The sequence below is a fragment of the Nannospalax galili genome, unplaced genomic scaffold (assembly GCF_000622305.1).
Source record: "Nannospalax galili isolate Female #2095 unplaced genomic scaffold, S.galili_v1.0 scaffold571, whole genome shotgun sequence".
Classification (NCBI taxonomy): domain Eukaryota; kingdom Metazoa; phylum Chordata; class Mammalia; order Rodentia; family Spalacidae; genus Nannospalax; species Nannospalax galili.
In genome coordinates, this window is record NW_008330297.1 from 2,203,341 (window position 1) to 2,224,364 (window position 21,024).

Here is a 21,024-nt window from a genome sequence, read left to right on the forward strand (position 1 = left end):
GCTAGACTCGAACTCAGAGAGATCCACCTGCCTCTGCCTCCCGAGTGCTGGGATTAAAGGCCAGCCGGCACTGCAATATTTGTAATAGCAAAAGCATCTTAAAAAAAAAAAAAATCACAGTGGAGCAGGAAGAGCAAGAGGGTCCTGGAGAGATGTTAAAACAACTGGCTGCTTTTGCAGAGGACCTGGATTTTGCTTCCAGACCAACGTAGTAGCTAACATCTGTCCAAAACTCCAGTCCCAGGGGATCTTCTGGCCTCTGTGGGCATTGCACCCACATGGTACATTTAAATATGTGCAGACAAAACACTTATACACATAAAAGTAATTTTAAAAATCATTTTGGAATAAATTGCTAGATCAGAATTGTTAGCAGAGATGCAATATGAGGTAATCAGTAATTCTAAAATATCTATTATTCACATTAAAAGGAAATGAAACTAACAAATTAATTTTATTTGTCAATATATCTAATATTATATCATCATCTATGTAACTATCACTTGAACATATAATCAATATAAAAACTACCAGGATATTTTACATTCTTACATTCTTTTTTCCTATTAAGTCCTTAATAGCTGGGTCTAATTTATACTTTAGAGCACAACTCTGCTCAGATCAGCCTCATTTCAAGTGTTCAAGTTGCGCATGGTTAGCAGCTACGGTGCTGGTCTCACAGTGCTGTGTGAACACCAACTAGGAAAGCAGGACCTGTTTCTGTACCACACCAATGTCCACTGTGGCCTAAAGGTGAAAACAAGCCAATTCTACGAGCAAATTAATGGATAAAAAGATATGGAATGTGCATACAAAGGAACACTGTCCAGTCATAAAAGGGATGAGACTGTGACACATGCTATAGGCTGAACTGAAAACTTTAAAGTAAACAAAGTAAAGTAAGCCAGCATCACATGATTCTATGACGTAGCTAGAATAAGCATATTACCAGGGGGCAATGGAAGGAGGAGCAGAGCTACTGCTTCATGGATACAGTTTCTGGTTGACATCATGAAACAGCTTTAGAAGCTTAGGCATATAAATAAAAGCAATGCCACCGAAGTGTATATAAGAAAATGGGGGACAAGAGAGGTGAATAGAACCAAAATACACTATGCTCATGTATGAAAATGTCATAACTAAACTCACTGTCATATACAATTCATACACACTAATAAAATTATTAAATGGTTAAAATAGCAAATTTTACATTGTATATATTTTACCACGATAACGAAAAATGAAATATTGTTGGGTGTGGTGGTACAAACCTTTAATCCCAGCACTTGGAAAGCAGAGGCAGGTGGCTCTCTGTAAGTTCGAGGCCAGCCTGGTCTACATAGTGAGTTCCAGGTCAGCCAGGGCTACATAGTGAGACCCTGTCTGAAAACAAACAAAAACCAAAAAATAGCAAAAATCATCCAATGAATGAATGAATGAATGAATGGGCTAATAAATGAAAGTTTTCAAAAGATATATAAATTCGGGCTGAAGGGAAGCTCAGCTTTTAAGAGCACTTCTTGCAGAGAACCCAGGTTTGGTTCCCAGCATCCACATTCCAGTTCCAGAGGATCCAATGCCTTCTTCTGGACTCTGCAGGCATTGCACACATGGGTATACTTCCATACATGCAGGCAAAACACTCTACACATAAAAATAAGTAAACCCCCCAAAATTTAAAGGCATACAAATTGCCAATGTCTGCAAAAGTGTTCTAACATCTAAGCCATCGAGGAAATGCAAATTAAAATTGCCTTAAGATGCTGGCAAGGGCCAGATGTGGTGATAACACCTTTAAAACCAGCACTCGGGAGAGCAGAGGCAGGCAGATCTCTCTGAGTTCGAGGCCAGCCTGGTCTACATAGTGAGTTCTAGGCCAACTGGGGCTACAAAAAAAAAAAAAAAAAAAAAATTCAGTAAGTCAAAATTCCCAATTTCTCAGTTTATCATGGTTTTCTGGGTCTCCTGCCCAGGAAAATGAGAACACTTGACCCTACATTTCCTCCCAGTGTTTAACCTTTAGCCTGGGATAAGACAGCATCTAAACCATCAAAAATTTCTATCTAAATACAGTGTTTATCATGCCATACAGTTTTTACCTTGCAAGTACAATAAGTATATTCCTGTTTCTCTCTCTTTATGGCAAAATAAGTGTTCCTCAGTCTGACTGTGTGTTTGAAGATGAGCTCACCACCTACACAGTTTCTCTTTAACCTTAAAGCCTACCCAATAGCGAAATAGTTTTCTCCTGTTTCCTAATCAGCCCCAATGGATTAGTGACATGTTATATTGATCTAAACAATCATAAGTTTTACAATCAGCAATTAAACACACACACACACACACACACACACACACACACACCAAGTAAGGCGGGGCTAGTACACCGCCCCCCAAAAATGTGAAGCGATCAGAGGACTGGCCCTAAAGCACTGAAAAGAAAGTACCTCAGGGTTTTCTGCAAACTTCTTCTTCGCCATTCTCCTTAGGCTCTCCTCAATTCCCTTTTTGGATTTTGCCAGGATGTCCTCTGTTTGGTCTACCAACACCACTGTGTGGCCAGTTGCTGCAGCCACCTTGAGCCAAAAACAAAATAAATATTTTGTCTTAAGAGAAAAAGAATCAGTTTCACATTCCATATGACTTCTACCACCATTCCACTCAAAACAGCCCATGAATGTAAGTGTAAGCCATTAGTAAATGCATACTCTTGCCTGACACGTTCTAAATCATACAGCAAATTCTCAAAACAACATTATGAGGCCCCAAAGCATACTGAGAGTCATGTAACAGGTAAATAGTGAACCCAGGTGTAAACAGGATGTACAGGTCAGTCACATCCTGTAATGACTTGACCACTGTCCTGGAAAGAAGTAGGCATTTTCTCCTCAGAGCTGCAGACAGGTGCAGCTCCACCCCTCTGTCTTCCTCTGGAGCCCCCAAATCACAAGTAGATGAAGCTTTAAAACTTTAATAGTCAAACCAAGCCAAAAAGACCCTGCCCCAAGACCTATTTAGTGATGAAACACCAATGAAAGCAGTCTACAGCAGTTAACCAGTTGAGGGGAGGCAATTCCAAATTCCCTCCCTTCCCTGTTCAAATCTAGTCAGATGAGGTCCCTGAGATATAGATGTTTGGTGAAGCTGGCCCAAGTTCATAAACAACCAGCTTGGTTTATACGAAGTAACAAGTTGATCCTACTTCACTAGTCTGTCAATAGCTTTGGCAAGGACAGAAGGGGAAGTCGGGCTAAAAAGTAGCCATCAGCTCACCTACGCACAAGTGAGTCAATTAGGCAAGAAGACACATGACCTGGTACAGACATAACACAGGGGACAGGAGGCCCACATAGAAGACCCTGCGGAGTCGCTGTTTCAAGGCCTGTGAGTACTGGTGCTGTGGAAAGAGAGCAGCTAGCTGGAGATCTGCCCAGGGAATAAGCAAGAGATGAAAATAGAGTCTCAAACCATTGTCATCAAGTGATTCTCAAAGCCAAGCAACGAAAGTCAAAGCAGAAAATCAAAGAGGAAAAGAAACCAAAAACAAATGAACAAAATCTAAATGCAAACAGATCCAAATTCTAAAGTGAGACTTCTAAGACATGGCTTTCAAAATGCGAAGTCGAGTTTGAAAGGCAGGGTACAAATTACAACTGTATCTAAGGTTTCTCCCACGTGGTGGTGCACGTCAGAACCTGTGGGCTTCAGCACCCTAAAGACTGACACCCTAGGGGGCTGGAGAGATGGCTCAGTGGTTAAGAACACTGACTGTTCTTGCAGAAGAGCAGGGTTCGAATCCAGCACCCACATGGCAGCTAACAACTGTCCGTAACTTCCAGGGGATCCGACAGCCTCTTCTGGCCTCCTCAGGCATTGCATGACACAGGTGCACTTACCTACATGCAGGCAATACACCTGAAATAAAAATAATAAATAAAATATTTTTTAAAAAACAAAACGACTAACAGCCTACCTGAGAACCACAGAAAGGGGAGGCTACTGAGACCCAGGGCTGACCAAGCAGAGTGAGAGTGGGAATGGGGGTGGGGGGCGGTAGGAGGGACGGACGAGCCATCTTGATAAAGCAGAGAAGCACACAGTGAGCCCAAGTCTCAGCAGAAAGGCTGGCAGCACACAACAAGACTATGTTCCAAAGCAGAACGCCATGCGCCCTGCCTAACACTTCTCCATGAGCAACAAGCCAAGGCAGGAGCCAACAATTTGTCATGACACAAATCTGAGCCTCTAATTCAGTACAAGGTGAAAGGACACAGGACATTTAGCAACCATGTAGAAAGGACCCAACACAACAGGCTGGGTCTGCGGCCCTTGGGAAGGCTGCTTGCAAGGCTTGGGGGATGGCATCTGGAACTGGGTGTGAGGAGAGGTCCCACTATTCTCTGATGATACAGCGAATAATGCTGGCTTTTCTTTCTGAGACTGGGGAAATCTTGGAACGTGCCAGTAGTGGGTGTCATCATGGCCACCCCCAGTAAAATCCTGGACACCAAGTGTCTGGCTAGCACCTCCATGGACTGCCTTTACCCATGATGTCACAGCTTACTGCAGGGGCAACTGCACATATCTAATGTGGCTGTGATGCAAAAGGGAGGCCCCTTGCAAGCTCCTCCTGCCTGATGGCTGGACTTTACCTCCTCTGCCTTCCTTTGTTACTTTTACTTTGTACCCTTTGCTTTAGTAAGTTTACCAGCATGAGGTTGATGGTATGTGGGTCCTGTGAGCCCTCCTAATGCGTCACCAAACCTGGAGGGCTAATAGAGAACCCAACATAGAAATTAATAAATCTCAAGTTCCTGGTAGGGCTGGGGAGGTAACTGAACTGCTTTGTGATTGGCAGCTGTGAGTGACAGCCATCAATAGAGGCTCATCACCTGTAATCACAGCATTGTGGGTCCAGTGTTCCCTGCTTCTACCACTCCACTCCCTACAGGCTTCAGATCCCTCTCCTACTGGTGAGTCAGACTAAACACGTTACCACAGAGGGGGACTCAGGACACAGCCAGTCTGGACTTTGCCCCAGCATAATCCAGAAAAGCTGCAGGATGCTCAGTGCAGACTGGCTTGACCCGCTGAGGCAGCCTTAAGCATGTCAAGGCAGCCATGGCCTCCTGGAAGTCAGATGCTTCTTCAGAATTATTAGTGTGTTTGCTGTCATTCCCCTATACCAGGCAATGTGAGAAATCTCTCTACCTACTCTCAACCAACAGAAAACACAAGCCTTTAAAAAAGAAAACTGATGAAAATGCAACAAAAAACAGAAGGACGCTGTACTGAGAAGCCAAGTGCCAGGATCAAGTTTGCATTTTCCCAAGACTATTTCTGACTCACAACTCCACTGAAGCAAATGTCTTTTTTGCAAAAGAAGCAGTGGGATAAAAGAGGGAGCCACTTGCTCAGGACCACTCAGCTGTCAAGCCATAAAGTCAGGATCCAACTTCTGAGACAGCACGACTCCAGAATTTGTCTTCCTGTATTCTAGTCAGAGGGGTACATGGCATGCTGGTGTATCTGCTGAACAACTGACCAGCTTTCAAGGTACTGCAGGAATAAAACAGCATTTCATAGGAACTTTGGGCTACTGATCGTTTTGGTATTCTCTTTATAGGAAATATTAAACAAACAAACAAAAAAAGGTGCTATCTTTCCTATCAAAGGGCTAAATAAGACAGAACTTCTCATTAAAAGAAAAAAATTGCAGCTGGGCGTGGTGGCGCACGCCTTTAATCCTTTAAGCACTTGGGAAGCAGAGGCAGGTGGGTCTCTGGGAGTTCAAGGCCAGCCTGGTCTACATAGTGAGTTCCAGGCCAGCTGGGACTGCAAGAAGACCCTGTCTCAAAAAACAAAAAAACAAAACAAAAACAAAAAAACCTGCAAAGAAGCCCCTTTGCAGAAATTTGAATTCTTCCAAGGTTAACACTTCTTGAGATCAAAATGTGTGCTCAAGATTACACTAGGTTCTGAAAACTGCATTCTGCTTGTCAACTGTGTCATTTTAAGTCAGCCAGTGAAATAATATGAGGCTGAACTGTGACCACTCTAAGTGAGGCACAGGACCCCTTTACGTTAGGAACTAACAACCACTTGGTGTGCTTGCGTGCTTGATTCATCAGGTTCCATACCCTTCCGCAGAAGTCAAACTTTTTGCCTTGCTGAAATACTTTGGATTGTGTGGTCACTTTCTTGAGACCCCAGGCCCATTCCTAACAGCCTTCAATGCAAGAAAGAGAACAGTTAGTAACTTGGTAACAATACCATTAAAGAGTCCTACTGAGTAACAATCAGCTTTTCCCAAACTGATGTTCTAACACACTTTCAGGGTCTTTATGAAACTGATCCTACTGCTCCATTTTAAAGATGATGAAGTTTATGAGGTTAATTAGAACAGGAAGTCTACCTGCATGGCCAGATAATGATATACAGTATCAGTAACACATCCTTCAGCTTCAGTCAAACTACAGTATGGTAAGAGCAATTACTTGACGGGGCTGGGGAGATGGATCTGTTGGTAAAGGGTATGCACAAGCATTAAGACATGAGTTCAAATCCCCAGTCCCATGTAAAAAGGCAAGTACAGAAGCACATTCCTGTAATCCCAGCACTGGGGAGGCAGAGACAGGAGGATCCCAGGGACTCACTGGACGGCTCGTCAAGCCTCCTGGGCAAGCTCCAGGTTTGGTGAGAGAAAATGTCTCAAAAACAACAGAAAAAGAGGAAAGTGATTGAGGAAGACCCCTGATGTCAGCCCTCTGGCGAGCGCGCACACGTGCACACACACGCCCCAAACCACAGCACCCATCCAGACAGATGGCAGCTTCCACATCAGTGACACAGATCCAAAGCAGTTCAGGATGTTAATGCTCTGCAGCTCTAGGAGAGGGTCCTCCAGTGCAGCGTCCTCTAGGCCATGGTGGCACTGCCCCCGGAGACTTGACAGCAGTACAAACTCTCAGCTCCTCTCCAGACCAGCCCATCCTACTCTACATGGGCATAGGGCACTACAGTTCCACAAGCCTGGCAAGACATTCCGAGGCTTGTTGAGGTCTAAGTACCACTATCTAAGATCTGCACCCCAACTTGGCTGTAAACTAGACCCAGCTGGGGAACGTATAAAATGACCTAAGTCCAGGCGCCACGTAGAGGTATTGTGATTCATGTGGTCTGTGGTGCTCCTAGAAAATGGCATTTTAAACACTGTGAATGTTTTCAATGCAGTCATGACCCAGAGCATCGCTCTACCACATACTGTTAGTCCCAGTCCTGTTTTCCCACCCCCAGGTCCATGCCACTCCTGAGTGGTCAACTCTCCCCTAGAGACCAGGAAATCCCTGTCTTTAAACTGATACATTTTAATAGCCACCTTGCTGCTGTCCACAAAAAAAAATGTTCCAGGCATTATCACAAAGAGAAGTAACCTTTGTGATAAAACACCATGATCAAGGCAACTTATAAAAGGAAGAGTTTATTGTGCTTGCATTTCCAGAGGGGTGAGAGTCCATCATGATAGGGAGTCATGGCGGGAGGCAGCTGGAGCAGTCTGAGCACTCACATCTTCAAGCAGACGCAGGAGGAAGAGGGAGGCAGACTGAAAGTAGGCAAGCCATATACTCCCAAAGTTCTCACCCCAGTGACATGCTTCCTCCAGCACTATGAAAGCACCAGGTCAGTACTGATTCCTCCACGCTCTGACTCAAATATGTGGCACATAGTAGCAACAGGGTCATAGCACCAAGTTCTAAAAGGTAACTAAGATCAACGGTCATAGCTTGCGATGTTTGGGTATCTATGGACTTCATTGGCTTTATAGAATCCTTGTGTCATCCCCCCTCAAATAAGCCTGACTACTATATTCAAAAAACATGCAATAGTGACTTTTCTCGTTGCTGCAATAAAATAACTCTGTCAAAAGCAATTTAAGGAAGGGAGGGTTTACTCTGGCAGTCTTCATATCAAGAAGCAGAGAGCAATGAATGCCGGTGCTCAGCCAGCTTTCTCTCCTGTGGGCAGTCAAGGACCCAAACCCAGGGAAAGCTGCCATCCAGTCTTAGGAGGAGGCTCCTCATCCCCACTGACCTAGCAAGATAACTCCCCATAGGCATACCCAGAGGTGCCCAGTTGATTCTAGAGGTCATCAAGGAGACACCTGAGATGAAGCATCATTCGCTGTGATCTTAGCTAAGCTTTCTGGTAATCAGGAGATGAACTGTTGGGAAAGAGGTGCATGCTGACTTCCAGTGTTGCACACACATTTAAACTGAACGTTGTATTACACATGGTTCAACATTCCTCTTTCCACACTACATGTAATACTTACATTCTAGTTTACGGACATACTACTTTAGCAACAGCTTCCCAACTGTGCTTCCAGCCTTCAAGCTCACTGCCCCCCCAACCCCCAACAGAGGTTTGCGTCACTTTAGGTGACCTCACGTACTGTCTCCACATGCTCCCTTCCTCCACCAGGCAGCCAGGTCTCCACATGGGAAACATGAACTCCTCAGATTGTTTTAGTCAAGTTCTTGAGTGGCTTCCTTACACATGAAATCTCTCCCACCCACTTTCTGCTCCTTCGCTCCTTTCTTGTGAGGACTAGCCCTTACTGCTGCTGAGGCCTGCCTCTCTCCCAGGGTGGTTATGGTGGTTTGTGGTCAAGGGCTCCAGCTCCTGCTTCGGAATAAACTCCAAGTCCTTCTGGGAGTCAGTGTTTCGTCACAGCTTTCAGGTACATGTTGGTTCAGGGCTGAGAACCAAGGAAGAACTGCTGTGCTTTCTTGGTAACCAAGCAACTACAGCACAGTACACAAACCATCTGCAGAGGTGGGACACTTCTTCAGTTTGGGTAAAAATGCAGAGGTTAGGCCGGGCCTGGTGGTGCATGCCTGTAGTCCCAGCACTTGGGAGGCAGAGGCAGGTAGATCTCTGTGAGTTCAAGGCCAGCCTGGTCTACAGAGTGAGTCCCAGGCCAGCTGGAGCTACACGGAAACCCTGTCTCAATAACACCCCCCCCTCTGAAAGAAAGAAGGAAGTCAGGAAGTCAGGAAGTCAGGAAGTCAGGAAGGAAGGAAGGAAGGAAGGAAGGAAGGAAGGAAGGAAAGAAGGGATGCTTTCCATCAAGGATCAATGGTCACATTAAAAAAAAACAAAAAAACAAAAAATTTGACCTTAGAGGTGAGCAACTTCAGACACTGCCCCAATGCTCCGGTAACCCTGAAATGAACCAGAACACCAACTGAAAGTACCGCGCACAGTACATCACTGTTCGTTCCTCACTGACTGACAGCCTTTGAAGGAAGAAGCACTGCTGTCATTCTTTTTTTTTTCTTTTTAAATGTTATGTTTGCCTGCATGTATATAAGTGCACCCATGACATGCAATGGCAGTGGAAGCCACAAGAGCACCCAAGAGCCCCTGGAACTGGAGTTCTAGACAGTAGTTAGGAGCCCAACCCAGGTTCTCTGCAAGAGTAGCCAGTGCTCTTAATCTCTGAGCCCTTTCTCCAGCCCCAATACTGTTCTCATTCTAACAATAAGCAAACTGAAAGTCGACGTGTGGCTGGAACATGAAGCTGGAACTCCTGCTCACATGCTCTTCTTGACCCAGCAAGGCATGACTGAGTCTGGAGCAACCATCTCAACCCTGAGCCGGACGAGGGCCAGACTCTAGTGCCTGTGAGCCAGCTGGAAGCTGAAAACCATCCCGTAACCTCTATCAGCCTCTTCATCTGCAAAACTGGGGCAACTGGATTGTTGGGAGGAATAAGTTAATGAAGTTAGATACAACATGCTGACATAGCACAAGAGCATAATATTTGTGTTCTAGGTTAGCCTATCCTCTTTTTGCAAGAATCTAAGACCTAGTACTTGACCCAGGTAAAGCCCACTAAAGTGAACTAGAGCTGACCGTGGAGCAACATGGCTTCCAACTGAGCAGTCACTTACACATGTATTTTTTTTATAGCTGTGTGTGTTTTGGGGGGGTGTGAATATGTGCACATAGGTGCTGGTACCTCTGAGGCCAGAGGCATCAGATCCCCATGGAGCTGGAGTTACAGGCAGTTATAAGCCCCCTGACATGGGTGCTGGGTACCAATCTCTGAGCCTTCTCTCCAGCCCCTACACTTAGATTCTTTTTTGGCCACTTCCACCTGTTTGGAAAAAACCCACAGCTATACATCTTAACCTAGAAATATCCAAAGAACTATGAAAAAATTTGGTATGTCACCAGGCGTGGTGGTGCACGACTTTAACCCCAGCACTTGGGAGGTAGAGACAGGCGGATCCTCTGTGAGTTCGAGGCCAGCCTGGTCTACATAGTGAGTTCCAGGACAGCTGGGGCTACAGGGAGACCCTGTCTCAAAAAGACCAAAAAAAATTTGATATGTCATTAAGGCCTGTTTCAGATGCTAACCTCTCCAGGAAGCCTCTTATCAAATGGATGTCTTTCTTGTTTTAAAACTTCACATTGAGATTTTCACTACTCTTCTTATGCTATTTCACACAAAGTAAACCGTGTCAGCTGGGTATTTTGTAATTTCTATTTAAAATCTCTCAGTGAGAGAAACTGACTTGGTCTTGTAGCCACAGCAGCTGCCCAGGAACTGTTAAATTCCAAATGCTCGGAGCATAGTAACCTGAGCACATACCCTTTCTCTCTCTCCCCCCATTCCAAGACTCCGAGCCATGTGGTTTCCTCTGTCAGGCACACCCCTTCTTGCTGCTGGGGGAACTCCAGCTCAGCCTTCAGAATCCAACACGGAGGCTCTCTCCCATTAAGACATTTCTCCCAACACCTAGCAGAGGAAGTCACCTGTTTGTGTCTATACTGATTTATGGAAACGGCAGATGTTTGTGGGAGATAAAAATCCTGCAGATACTGCAGGAAATAAACAGTTAACAGAATGTTGAGCTGCTGAGGCCTCAGCTCAGTGTCATCTGGTTATGTACAGGCACCTCCAACCCCCAGAATTTGAACACGAAATGATAAGGAACTAGTTATAGGGGTTCTTTTATGTACTTTCAAAATTTGATCATTAGCCACCAGAATGTAGGAGAGTCCAGGTGTGAAAGATGAATGATAAAGTAAAGTGAAAAGCCAGTCAACAACTTTAGATTATGAACTCAAGATAATATTCTGAGAATTTTTCTAGAGCTACTGCATCATGTACTTCGGATTCTGAAGCTGCTGTCACCACAGACACAATCCTAATGTGGCCGGGCCCACAGGACAATTACAGTTTCCAGTCAATGTAAATTCCTGTATGTAATGCAATATGTGCATGTCTTATACACACACACACAAACACACACACACACACACACACACACACAATTTTTCCTTACCATAAGAAGACATATTCTATGTCTCCTATCACACCTTAAGTCTTTAGAAGTTTTTCCTGGAGAGTCGTGTCTGGGAAGGCCACACCCATGCTCGGTGCATCTGACTTTCTTCCCCAGTACCTTTTTCTCTTAATCCTTGTGTTAAAGATGTCTTCATAAACTCCACTCTGTTTCAAATAACTAATAATTTTTTTTTCCTTCAGCTGAAGATATAGCTCAGCAGTAAAGCAAATGCTTACCAAGATGGAAGGCCTTAGGTAATTCCAGAATCCTACCTCTCCCTCGACCAAAAAAAAAAAATAAATAAATAAATTTTTTTTGTTTTTAACGTGTGTGTGTGTACGTGTGTATGTGTGTGCCTGCTTGTCCATATGTGTAACATCTGTGTGCATTTTCCTGCAGAGGACTGAAGACAGTGAACACCTGGAATCAGAATTAAAGGCAGTTGTGAGCCTCCTGATGTAGATGCTGGGAACCGAACCTGGGTCCCCCTGCAGGAGCAGCAAATGCTCACAACCATTGAGCCATCTCTCTAGGACCAAAAAATAAAATTTTAAAAGACCCTCAGCATAACACTATTAAAACTTTCATCTGTTCAGGTCACATTCTAGGCAGAGAAGGTGGACAGGAGCCTTGTGCCTTTATTGTAATTAGTTGTTCACACTTGTATTATTTCCTCTCCAGACAGTGGGGTTCCTGAAGAGCAACCACGTCCTTCCCTGCATCCATCCTAAACCAGCACACCAGAGACACTTCATGATAAAAGCAGCTCAGGAATGACAGACCTGTTTTTCAAAACCCTCAATTTGTAAATTATTTTAGAAATAAGTTTCAAAGAAATTGCATTTGCTTTTGCTACTAGAAATCCTTTACAACACACTTTACAAAACTTCCTAGTCACTTTAGAATTGTGAGAAATCATATTAATTTGAAAAGGATAGCAAGAAAACAAGGAGTTAACAACAGAGACTATTTTGGTGAATCATTTTCTAGCACTGGTGGTTGGAATGCGAGACAAAAGGAAAACTATCATGCAGACACAGTCTGTTGCTTAAAGAGAGTCTGTCAATATTCTTTAGGCCCTTTGACCACCACTCCTATGACTTCAGAGTGGACTGCTGAGTTCTCTCTAGCAGGTCAATGTGTCATGTTCCTTTTATCAAAGGAGCTATGCAGACCTGTCTGTGAGCAGCACATGTGTAAGCCAAGTTAAACATAGCCATAGACACTCAGCGACTCCTTCCAACGCAGCCTTCTTCTCCATCACGGAGATCTGAGATACGTTCTTCACTACCGTAAGGTTAAAGGTTAGCAAAATCTGTTATTGTTCAGGGTATTAGTTACAGGTAATTACATCACTAATTACTAAAGTGGATCATCTGGTAGAGTGGTCTACAGATCACTGCCTTTCAAACACTTTTAGCCATGAACTCCTCCACAGGAAGGCATGCAACTGACCAATAAACAAAACAAAGGTCAGAGAGGAGGGGCAACTGGATCAGAAATCCACCTATCTGCTGAAGTCCATCAGATAGCACAGTGCAAAAATCTCTGATCTGCTCGAATCCATCAGAATAGCTATGGCTATGTACATCCTAGATTCAAAGTTATACATTTGTGTGTCTAATTTGGAGTATCTGTAGAGGTCAGGAAACTAGAAATGGCCTCTCGGGGGAGAGGCCTCAAGAGGAAAGAGAATAGAATACTCATGATATGAAAGTTGGGAGGCGGTGTTGGGAGTTAAAGAAAAGAGGAGCTGGAGAGATGCTTCAGGGGTTAAGAGGACTCGGGTTCAGTTCCCAGCACCCACATGGCAGCTAAAAACCATCTATACCTCCAGTTCCATGGGACTATGTTGACATATTCTGGCTTCCATGGGCACTGCACACATTGGTACACTTACATACATGCAGGCAAAACTCTTACACACATTAAAAAAAAATAGGGATGGTGGCACATGCTCTAACCCCAGCCAGGACTCAGGAAGCAGATTCGGGTGGACAACTGTGAGTTCTAGGTCAGTATGCTCCACAGCGAATTCCAGGCTAGCCATGGCTACATGATGAGACTCTATTTCAAACAAGCAACAAAAGCTGGGCATGGTGGCACACGCCTTTAGTCCCAGCACTGGGAGGCAGAGGCAGGCAGATCTCTGTGAGTTCAAGGCCAGCCTGGTCTATATAGTGAGTTCAGGTCGGCTGGACCTACAAGGAGACCCTGTCTCAAAAAGACAAAACAAAAAACAAAACAAAGCAAAAAAGCAACAGAAGAAAGAAAAAGAAGAAAGAAAGGGGGGGAGGGAGGGAGGAAAATAAATAATTTCAGTATCTTGGACACAAGCAAACTGACAACACTGGGCTTCTTCAGCTACAAGACGGTACCATGCAAGTGGGGCTAGCTTTCTGGAAAGGAAGGGGCTGGTAGTGAAGAGTAAACCACAGGAGGAGAAAGACCATTTTCCCTGTCATCTGTTCAATGTTGTACCAAATAGGACTTTCCTTGGTACTATAACTTAAGTAACTGTTCTTTAAATTCAGCCACTGAGAACTCCCGTCTTAGTGTTACAGTGAGCTACACACTCACTGGAAGACCTTGAGGACAAGCAATCTGCAATGGAAGGAAAAAGCTATTTAAAGGTTATATCCTCGTCTCTCTGACTTTCCTAGGTCTGGTGGAAGGCAGGCTCAACCAGAGAAGAAATATTTTTAGACACGGGTGCTTCAGAGCTATAAAAATAGGCCCATTGAAGAGTGTACTTGTCAAAGCCCCCAAGTACTCTGGCCAAAGGACCAAGTCAGCATGCCACACAGAACTAGGCTCGTCTATGTATTTTCGCAAATGCATCACCAGATTTGAGGCCAGTTCTCTGATGCAGAATTTAAGTGTTAAACACAGGAGAGTGGTATGAATCAGCCCAGCACCTGGCTCCCCTACCCCCAAGCCCTCCACACTTCTCTAGTGAGCATCTCTTGTGCCAGGAGGGCTGTGCTCCATCAACATCACCTTCTCTCCACCAGCTCCTAACAATGACAGTATCCTCATACCTTATTTCTGACTGCTCCTATTCCCAGCATAAATAACAAAGGTAGGCACTGCCCCTTCCCCATGCTGGCCGTGCCACCTTCCATAGCCTTGATATGAAGGCCTGCCCTTCGGAGCCCTGTGGGTTTGATCCACACAGGAAAAGAGCTCATAAATCAGTTGCATCTCTCAGAGACTGCCCCTCTGGGTTTATAATTATCTCTGGGTGTGCGATACCTTGAACTGTACTATCAGCAAGTCATTTTCACTAACTGCAGTAATCAAGCAAGGTCCTTTGTTGAGGCTTGTCACCACTGTTGCCACAGCCAGCTCCTCTGTTCTTAAGACCAATCGATTATGGCTGACAGCGGGCCCAAGGGGCAAAAAGCTCTTGCTGCACAAGTCTGACAACCTGAGTTCATTTCCCAGAACCCAAGAGGGAAGGAGAGAGCTGACTCCCAAAGTTGTCCCTTGACCTCCACCACAGCCGTAACATGTCTACCAGGACTCATACACACACATACATCATATGTATACACAATAATAATAAATAAAATTTTCAAGAAGATAAATCGATAAGTTGGTCTCCCTTATTAGTCTAGATATTTAGATTTCTTAGAGTATTTCTAAAAATTCAAGAAAAATGCTGGGTATGGTGGTGCACACCTTTAATCCCAGCACTCAGGAGGCAATGGCAGGTAGATCTCTGTAAGATCAAAGCCAGCCTGATCTATACAGCTTCCTGGCCAGCTGGGGCTACAGGGAAAACCCTGTCTCAAGAAAACCAAGAAAAAAAAACAAAAAAAACAAAACAAAGTTAAGAAAATAATGCTCCCAATTTGGAGCTATAAACCATTAATACACAATTTTTTTATTTATTAGTTTTATTTTATGTATATGAGTATATTACCTGCACACATGGAAGTGTATCCATGTTGTTCAATGCCCTCGGAGGTCAGAAGAGGGCACTGGATCCTCTGGAACCGGAGTCATGGATGGTTGTTAAACACCATGTGAGTTCTGGGAATCGAGCCAGGGTCCTCTGTAAGAGCAACCAGTGCTCTTAACTGCTGAGCCACCTCTCCAGCCCCAATACACAAAACTTATAATTCAGTAAGCATCACAGATTGGTAATATAAAGTACCTCCAATCCCAGGCTTCCCACCTCTCACAAATCCTGGAAAGAACGCTAAATACGACTACAGTGACAGGCCAATCCTTAGCCTCACTAAAGAGTCCCTGAAGAAACCTTTGGGCAGAAGAGAACCACATACCTACACTTCTTTCCAGGCAATGTGTGTCATGGTCAGTGTTTTTTTAATGTTATTTTCTTTCAGTTTTTGCTGGAAGGACCAGATCAGAGGCTCCCACAGTAGTTACATGCCTGGTCCAGAAATCAGAAAGGGGAGAACTGAGGAAAGTTACACAACCCTTCCCAGCATGCAGGAGCCACTGGCCACAATCTCATCTTTGGGGTGCGCATAGCTAGAATAAACAAAGAGGAGAGCTCTGGGAAAGGTAGAGGGAGAAGAAAAGTGGATGGTGAGGAACTGATCCTGGGTGAGTGGCCCTGAGTCCACCATGGCAGAACGACGGCAGCATTCGGAGATGGGCAACGGGGTGCTCAGACTGAGTCCAGAGCTGAGGGGAGAACGGGCTGGAAACTGGAGCCTCCAGACAACCTCAAGGAGCCTCTGTCCACTGCCACCCTCCTCCTTGAAGACAGAGGGCCACATGCAGGCAGAGCCATGATTTTCTCAACCTCAAGGGCCCCCAGCCAGCAGGATGGGTAGTAGAGAAACCCCAGCTCTGGCTCGGATTTGGCCCTTGGCTCCAAGTGCCATCTCTGCAAGCGTAATTGTTATAATGGTGGCATGAAATGACAGACCCCTAAGTGCTATGAACAGAATACAGTGCCACACGGACAGGTTTAAGTGCCAGGCTCTGTTCTTAATACCCTGGGCTGAGCTCATGGCAATACTCAGAAGTGAGTCAATACAGCACTGAGATTATCTTTCTCAACAATACACACAAGGAAAATTTTAAACTTTTAGAATTGCTTAAACTCCCCATATTTCTGTACCAAATCGCTTCAGTTAAGGTAATTTTTTAAAAAGTTTTAAATTTATGGGCTGGAGAGATAGCAGTTAAGAGCACTGACTGCTCTTGCAGAGGACCCGGGTTCAATTCCCAGCACCCACATGGCGGCTATGAACCATCCTTAACTCCAGTTCCAGGGGAAACCAAAGCCCTCTTCTAGCCTCCACGGCATTGCATGACACGGGTGCATTCACATACATGCAGGCAATACTCTCATACACATAAAAAAATAATAAAATAGTAAAAAAAGAAGTTTTACATTTATTTGTATGTATGGGGATTGGGGAGGGCACATGTGAAAGTCAGAGAACAACTTTATTTTGGGAGTCAGTTCTCTCAATCATGTGGGTTTGGGGATTGAACTCAAGTCATCAGGCTTGGTGGCAAGTGCCTTCAGCCACTGAGCCATCGCAGCGGGCCCAGTTAAGGAATGTAAATGAAAGAAATCATCATTGAATTTGATCTTATTGATTTATATAAATTTATAGTACTGAAATGTTACTATTAAACATTAATACCATGCTAAGCACTTATACCTGTACAAACTCATTTGACCCTTACAACATTGAAGGAAGTATAACTATTCCCAGATACAAAGGAGGCAGAGAGGGGTTAAGTAACTCAGTCAAGGCTCCTATGAACAGAGGAGAGCTGGGTTCTAAACTCCTGCAGGTGGGCTAACAGGATGACTTGGCAGGTGGGGCACCTGCCGCCAAACATGATGAGCACAGTTTTGTCTCTGAAACCCAAATGATGGCACCAACTCCCCGAAAATTGTCCTCTGACTTCTACAGGCTCACCATGACATGCATATGTGTCCATGTGCACTGTCATGTCTTTGTGTGTGTCTATGCTATGTGCACATGCATGTGTGTGCATGTACGTATGTACATACACAGTAATAATAAATAAAATTAAATTTTTAAATGCAAAAAATGAAATTCCTGCAGGACCTCAGAGCCTCTCTTTCAAGCTTAGAGAACCACTCATCAGACACAGGCGTCTTTAGCACAACACAGCCCAAGAAGATGCATCAGCATTTTAATAGAGTTAGTAGTAAGGTAGGTATGTGCACCTACAACGGATCATCGGGCAAGACTGAAAACAGAGAGGGGACTGAACTGATATCTGACTGATATGCCATCTCTGCTCTACAAAATGTCCCAAGTCTCCATGTCCTTATTACTGTTATTATCATTACTGTTGATGTTGTTGTGGTTGTTATTATTGCCTGTCAGCCAGACCTCTTACATTCTCTGGGAGGGACAGTACCTTCAAATCCATCCCAGGTCCAGTGACTAATATGCTAATCAAGCAGTGCCTCAGCAAAGAACAGAGAACAGCCCAATAAAGAACCAAGCCACAACTCAGAAACCAGGAAGAACCTCATGACAGACATGGCATGCCCCTGAGTACAGAGAACAGGTATACCAGGAATGGTGGCACATGCCTTTAATCCCAGTGCTCAAGAGGATGAAGCAGGTGGTCTCTGTGAGTTCAAGGCCAGCCTGATCTACATAGTGAGTTCCAGGACAGCTAGGACTATATAGTGAGACCCTGTCTTTAAAAAAATAACGAAAAAAAAGCCGGGTGTGGTGGCACATGCCTTTGATCCCAGCACTCAGGAAGCTGAGGCAGGCTGATCTCTTTATGAGTTCAAGGCCAGCCTGGTCTGCATAGCAAGTTCCAGGCTTGCTGGGACTACAAGGGGACCCTCTCAAAAAGACCAAAAAAAAAAAAAAAAAAAAAAAAAAAAAGTAAAAAGGAGCTGTGAATAAAAATATTGCCTCCACAAAGAACAAAGGAGAGCCCTGTAGCCCGGAACTGTACCAGTCTCCAGTGACCGAACTTCAACAGAGTTGTATTCAACGTAACAACAGAAAGGAATAAGGCTAGCAACCACACAGCGACACCAACTATTCTTCCATTAAGCACCAGAAAACTGGGGGGTGGGGACAGTGAGAGGAGGTGGGAACAAATTCAGGGGCTAGGGAAAAGCTCCCCAGTCTGAATCCTTACTGAGCACTACACAGGAACAAAGGGGTCCAGCAAATGTTCACCTGGAGCTTATAATGTTCCTCCTGAAGCCATAATAACTTACAGAGCTGTCCTCAAAGTAATGTACATCTCTCGCTTTATAATTAATGTGTATATGTACAGTATGTGTGTGAGTGTGGGCACACATAAAATATACCACAGCATGTGGAGGTCAGAGGATAACTTTCAGGAGTTCATTCTCTCTTACCATAAGGCAAGGTCTCTGCCACGCTGTGCACTCTAGGTCAACTGGTCCTTGAGCCTCCAAGTGATTCTCCTGTCTTCATCTCCCACCTCACAGTAAGAATGCTACGTTATATATGCACACCTCCATCCACTGAGCCATCTAGCCAGCCCATTTTTGGCTTTATAAAAAGGACATACACTGTTGAGTGTGATGGCACACACCTTTGATCCTAATACTCAGGAAGCAGAAGCAGGTGAATCTCTGTGTGCTGGAGGCCAGCCTGGTCTACAGAGTGAGGTTCAGGCCAGCCAGCACTACAGGGAGACTTGTCTCAAATAACAAAACAAATACCCCCCGCAAAAAAAAAAAAAAAAAAAACCAGGACACATACAAACACACAAACAGTACACAGTTTGGGGGTTTTGGTGAGATGAGACAAACTTATTCCTAATCTCCTTCAAGCTCAAATTTTCTCCCTTTCCCCAAAAGTGTAAAAGGTGCTGAAAAGGTTGGACCAGAAAGTTTTTTTTATTCTGTTTTTAAATTTTTATCTATCTTTTTTATTTTTATGTATATGAATGTATTGCTTGCATGTATGTAAGTTCATATGTGTTGTGCAATGTCCACAGAGGTCAGAACAGGGCGTTGGATTCCCTAGAACCGTAGTTACAAATAGTTGTTAGCCGCCATGTGGGTGCTGGGAATCGGACCTGGGTCCTCTGCAAAAGCAACCCTCAGAAAGTCTCTTAAACACTATTCCTAGGTAGCCCAGTGGCTACTCTGCGACATGTGATGAAAGCCATGAGCTTTCAGGACTCCTTACAAGAAAGCTAAGCAAAGCTTAGAAAGGACTCATTTTATCAACCTGAGACACACACAGCTAGCAGCTTCCTTCCTCCCTCTTTCCTCCTTTACAAAGCAAAAAGCAACCTGTCCCCACTCAAACACAGTTCATTTAACCTACAAGTGTCTTGGCTGACCTAAGTATCCAATTGAAGATAAATTGGTAGTCAGAATCAAGTCCGAAGTATATAACAGGCAAACACATAAAAACAAGTCAATGTACTTAAATATTAACCTGCAGTCTAACCGATTTTTTTTCTTAAATTTAAAACAAACAAAATATGGTAGGCAATGTAGACACTCCTAGAAAGTACGCATGTGCTAATGGCCTGTGCTCTGGCCAAAGGTAACTTTGCCTAGACCTCACTTGTCTAAAATTAGTTAACTGTATGAGAAATGTATCAGACACCTGCAAAATCTATTTACATTGTTTTATCCTGCTCAGCACAAACTAGAACACATGTTGATTAATTAATCAATCAGCTAAAACTGTAAGCAGAACTGCTTGACTAAAACCACTTCATAAGGCAACAGGAGACATAGGGCCAAATATGATGCAGTATGATCACCTAGAGCTACTCTGTTTGTACTTTTATGGCTTCACTAAGGCGGAATAATAGAATTAAAGGTGCTTTCCTCCTCCCTGAGCAAACTGCAGTATTGGCTGTAATTTGCTGTCAAGACTAAGCAAGATGGAACAGGAAAGTGGGATTGATAATCTCTACCTAAACACAACGCACCTATCTCAACAGCGAAGGTCAGAAATGAAAGCAGACATGGGTTAGAAGGACAGCAGGACAGGACGACTGAACTGATGATACAATCAAAAAGTAGCTCAAAGTTCTTAGCACAAGAACTGGGTGTCTACTAGTTTGCTTCTGCTTCAAATGCCTAAAAAGCTAGTATAGTACTAGGCTTCCTTTAGAGAAACTGAGGCACAGAGATAAATTGTCTCATATCATCAGAGAACAGAATCAGCACACATACCACCCAATTCCCTGTACTCTACATATTGGTGGATGATGGGCTGGAGAGATGGTCCAGTGGTTAAGAGCAGGGGCTGCTCTTTCGGAGGACCCGGGTTCAGTTCCCAGCACCCACATAGTGGCTAACAACCATCTGTAACTCCGGTTCTAGGGGATTTGATGCCCTCTTCTGGCCTCCACGGGTCTGTATACATGTGGTAAATTTAAATACATGTAGACAAACACTCATACACATAAAAGTAAATAAAGAAATGCAATTTTTAAAAAAATGAGTCAGTGGTAACAGAGGCAAAAGACTGTAATCAGTCTTATCAAAGTGTCCATTGGAGTTTTTCAAAGAGAAATGAGACAAGACTATCAAGAAGTGCTACGAGGCTGAGTGTGGCAAACCAGTTAAACCACTGAAAGCAAGGCAAAGTTCCCATGTGGGATCAGACTTGTTGCTGGAAGTGGCTGAGCCGGTCTCCAACTGCTGTGCAAGGGATGGACCTGC

At 44.2% G+C, this 21,024-nt stretch overlaps 1 protein-coding gene across 1 annotated transcript in view; it reads right to left on the reverse strand.

Moving 5' to 3' along the window:
* Window positions 1–21,024, reverse strand: part of Hadh (hydroxyacyl-CoA dehydrogenase) — a 41,716-nt gene that overhangs the window by 18,689 nt on the left and 2,003 nt on the right. Inside the window, exon 2 of the mRNA XM_008843657.2 lies at window positions 2,448–2,576. Within this exon, the coding sequence (XP_008841879.1) occupies window positions 2,448–2,576 (129 nt within the window). The remainder of the gene's footprint in view (window positions 1–2,447; window positions 2,577–21,024) is intronic.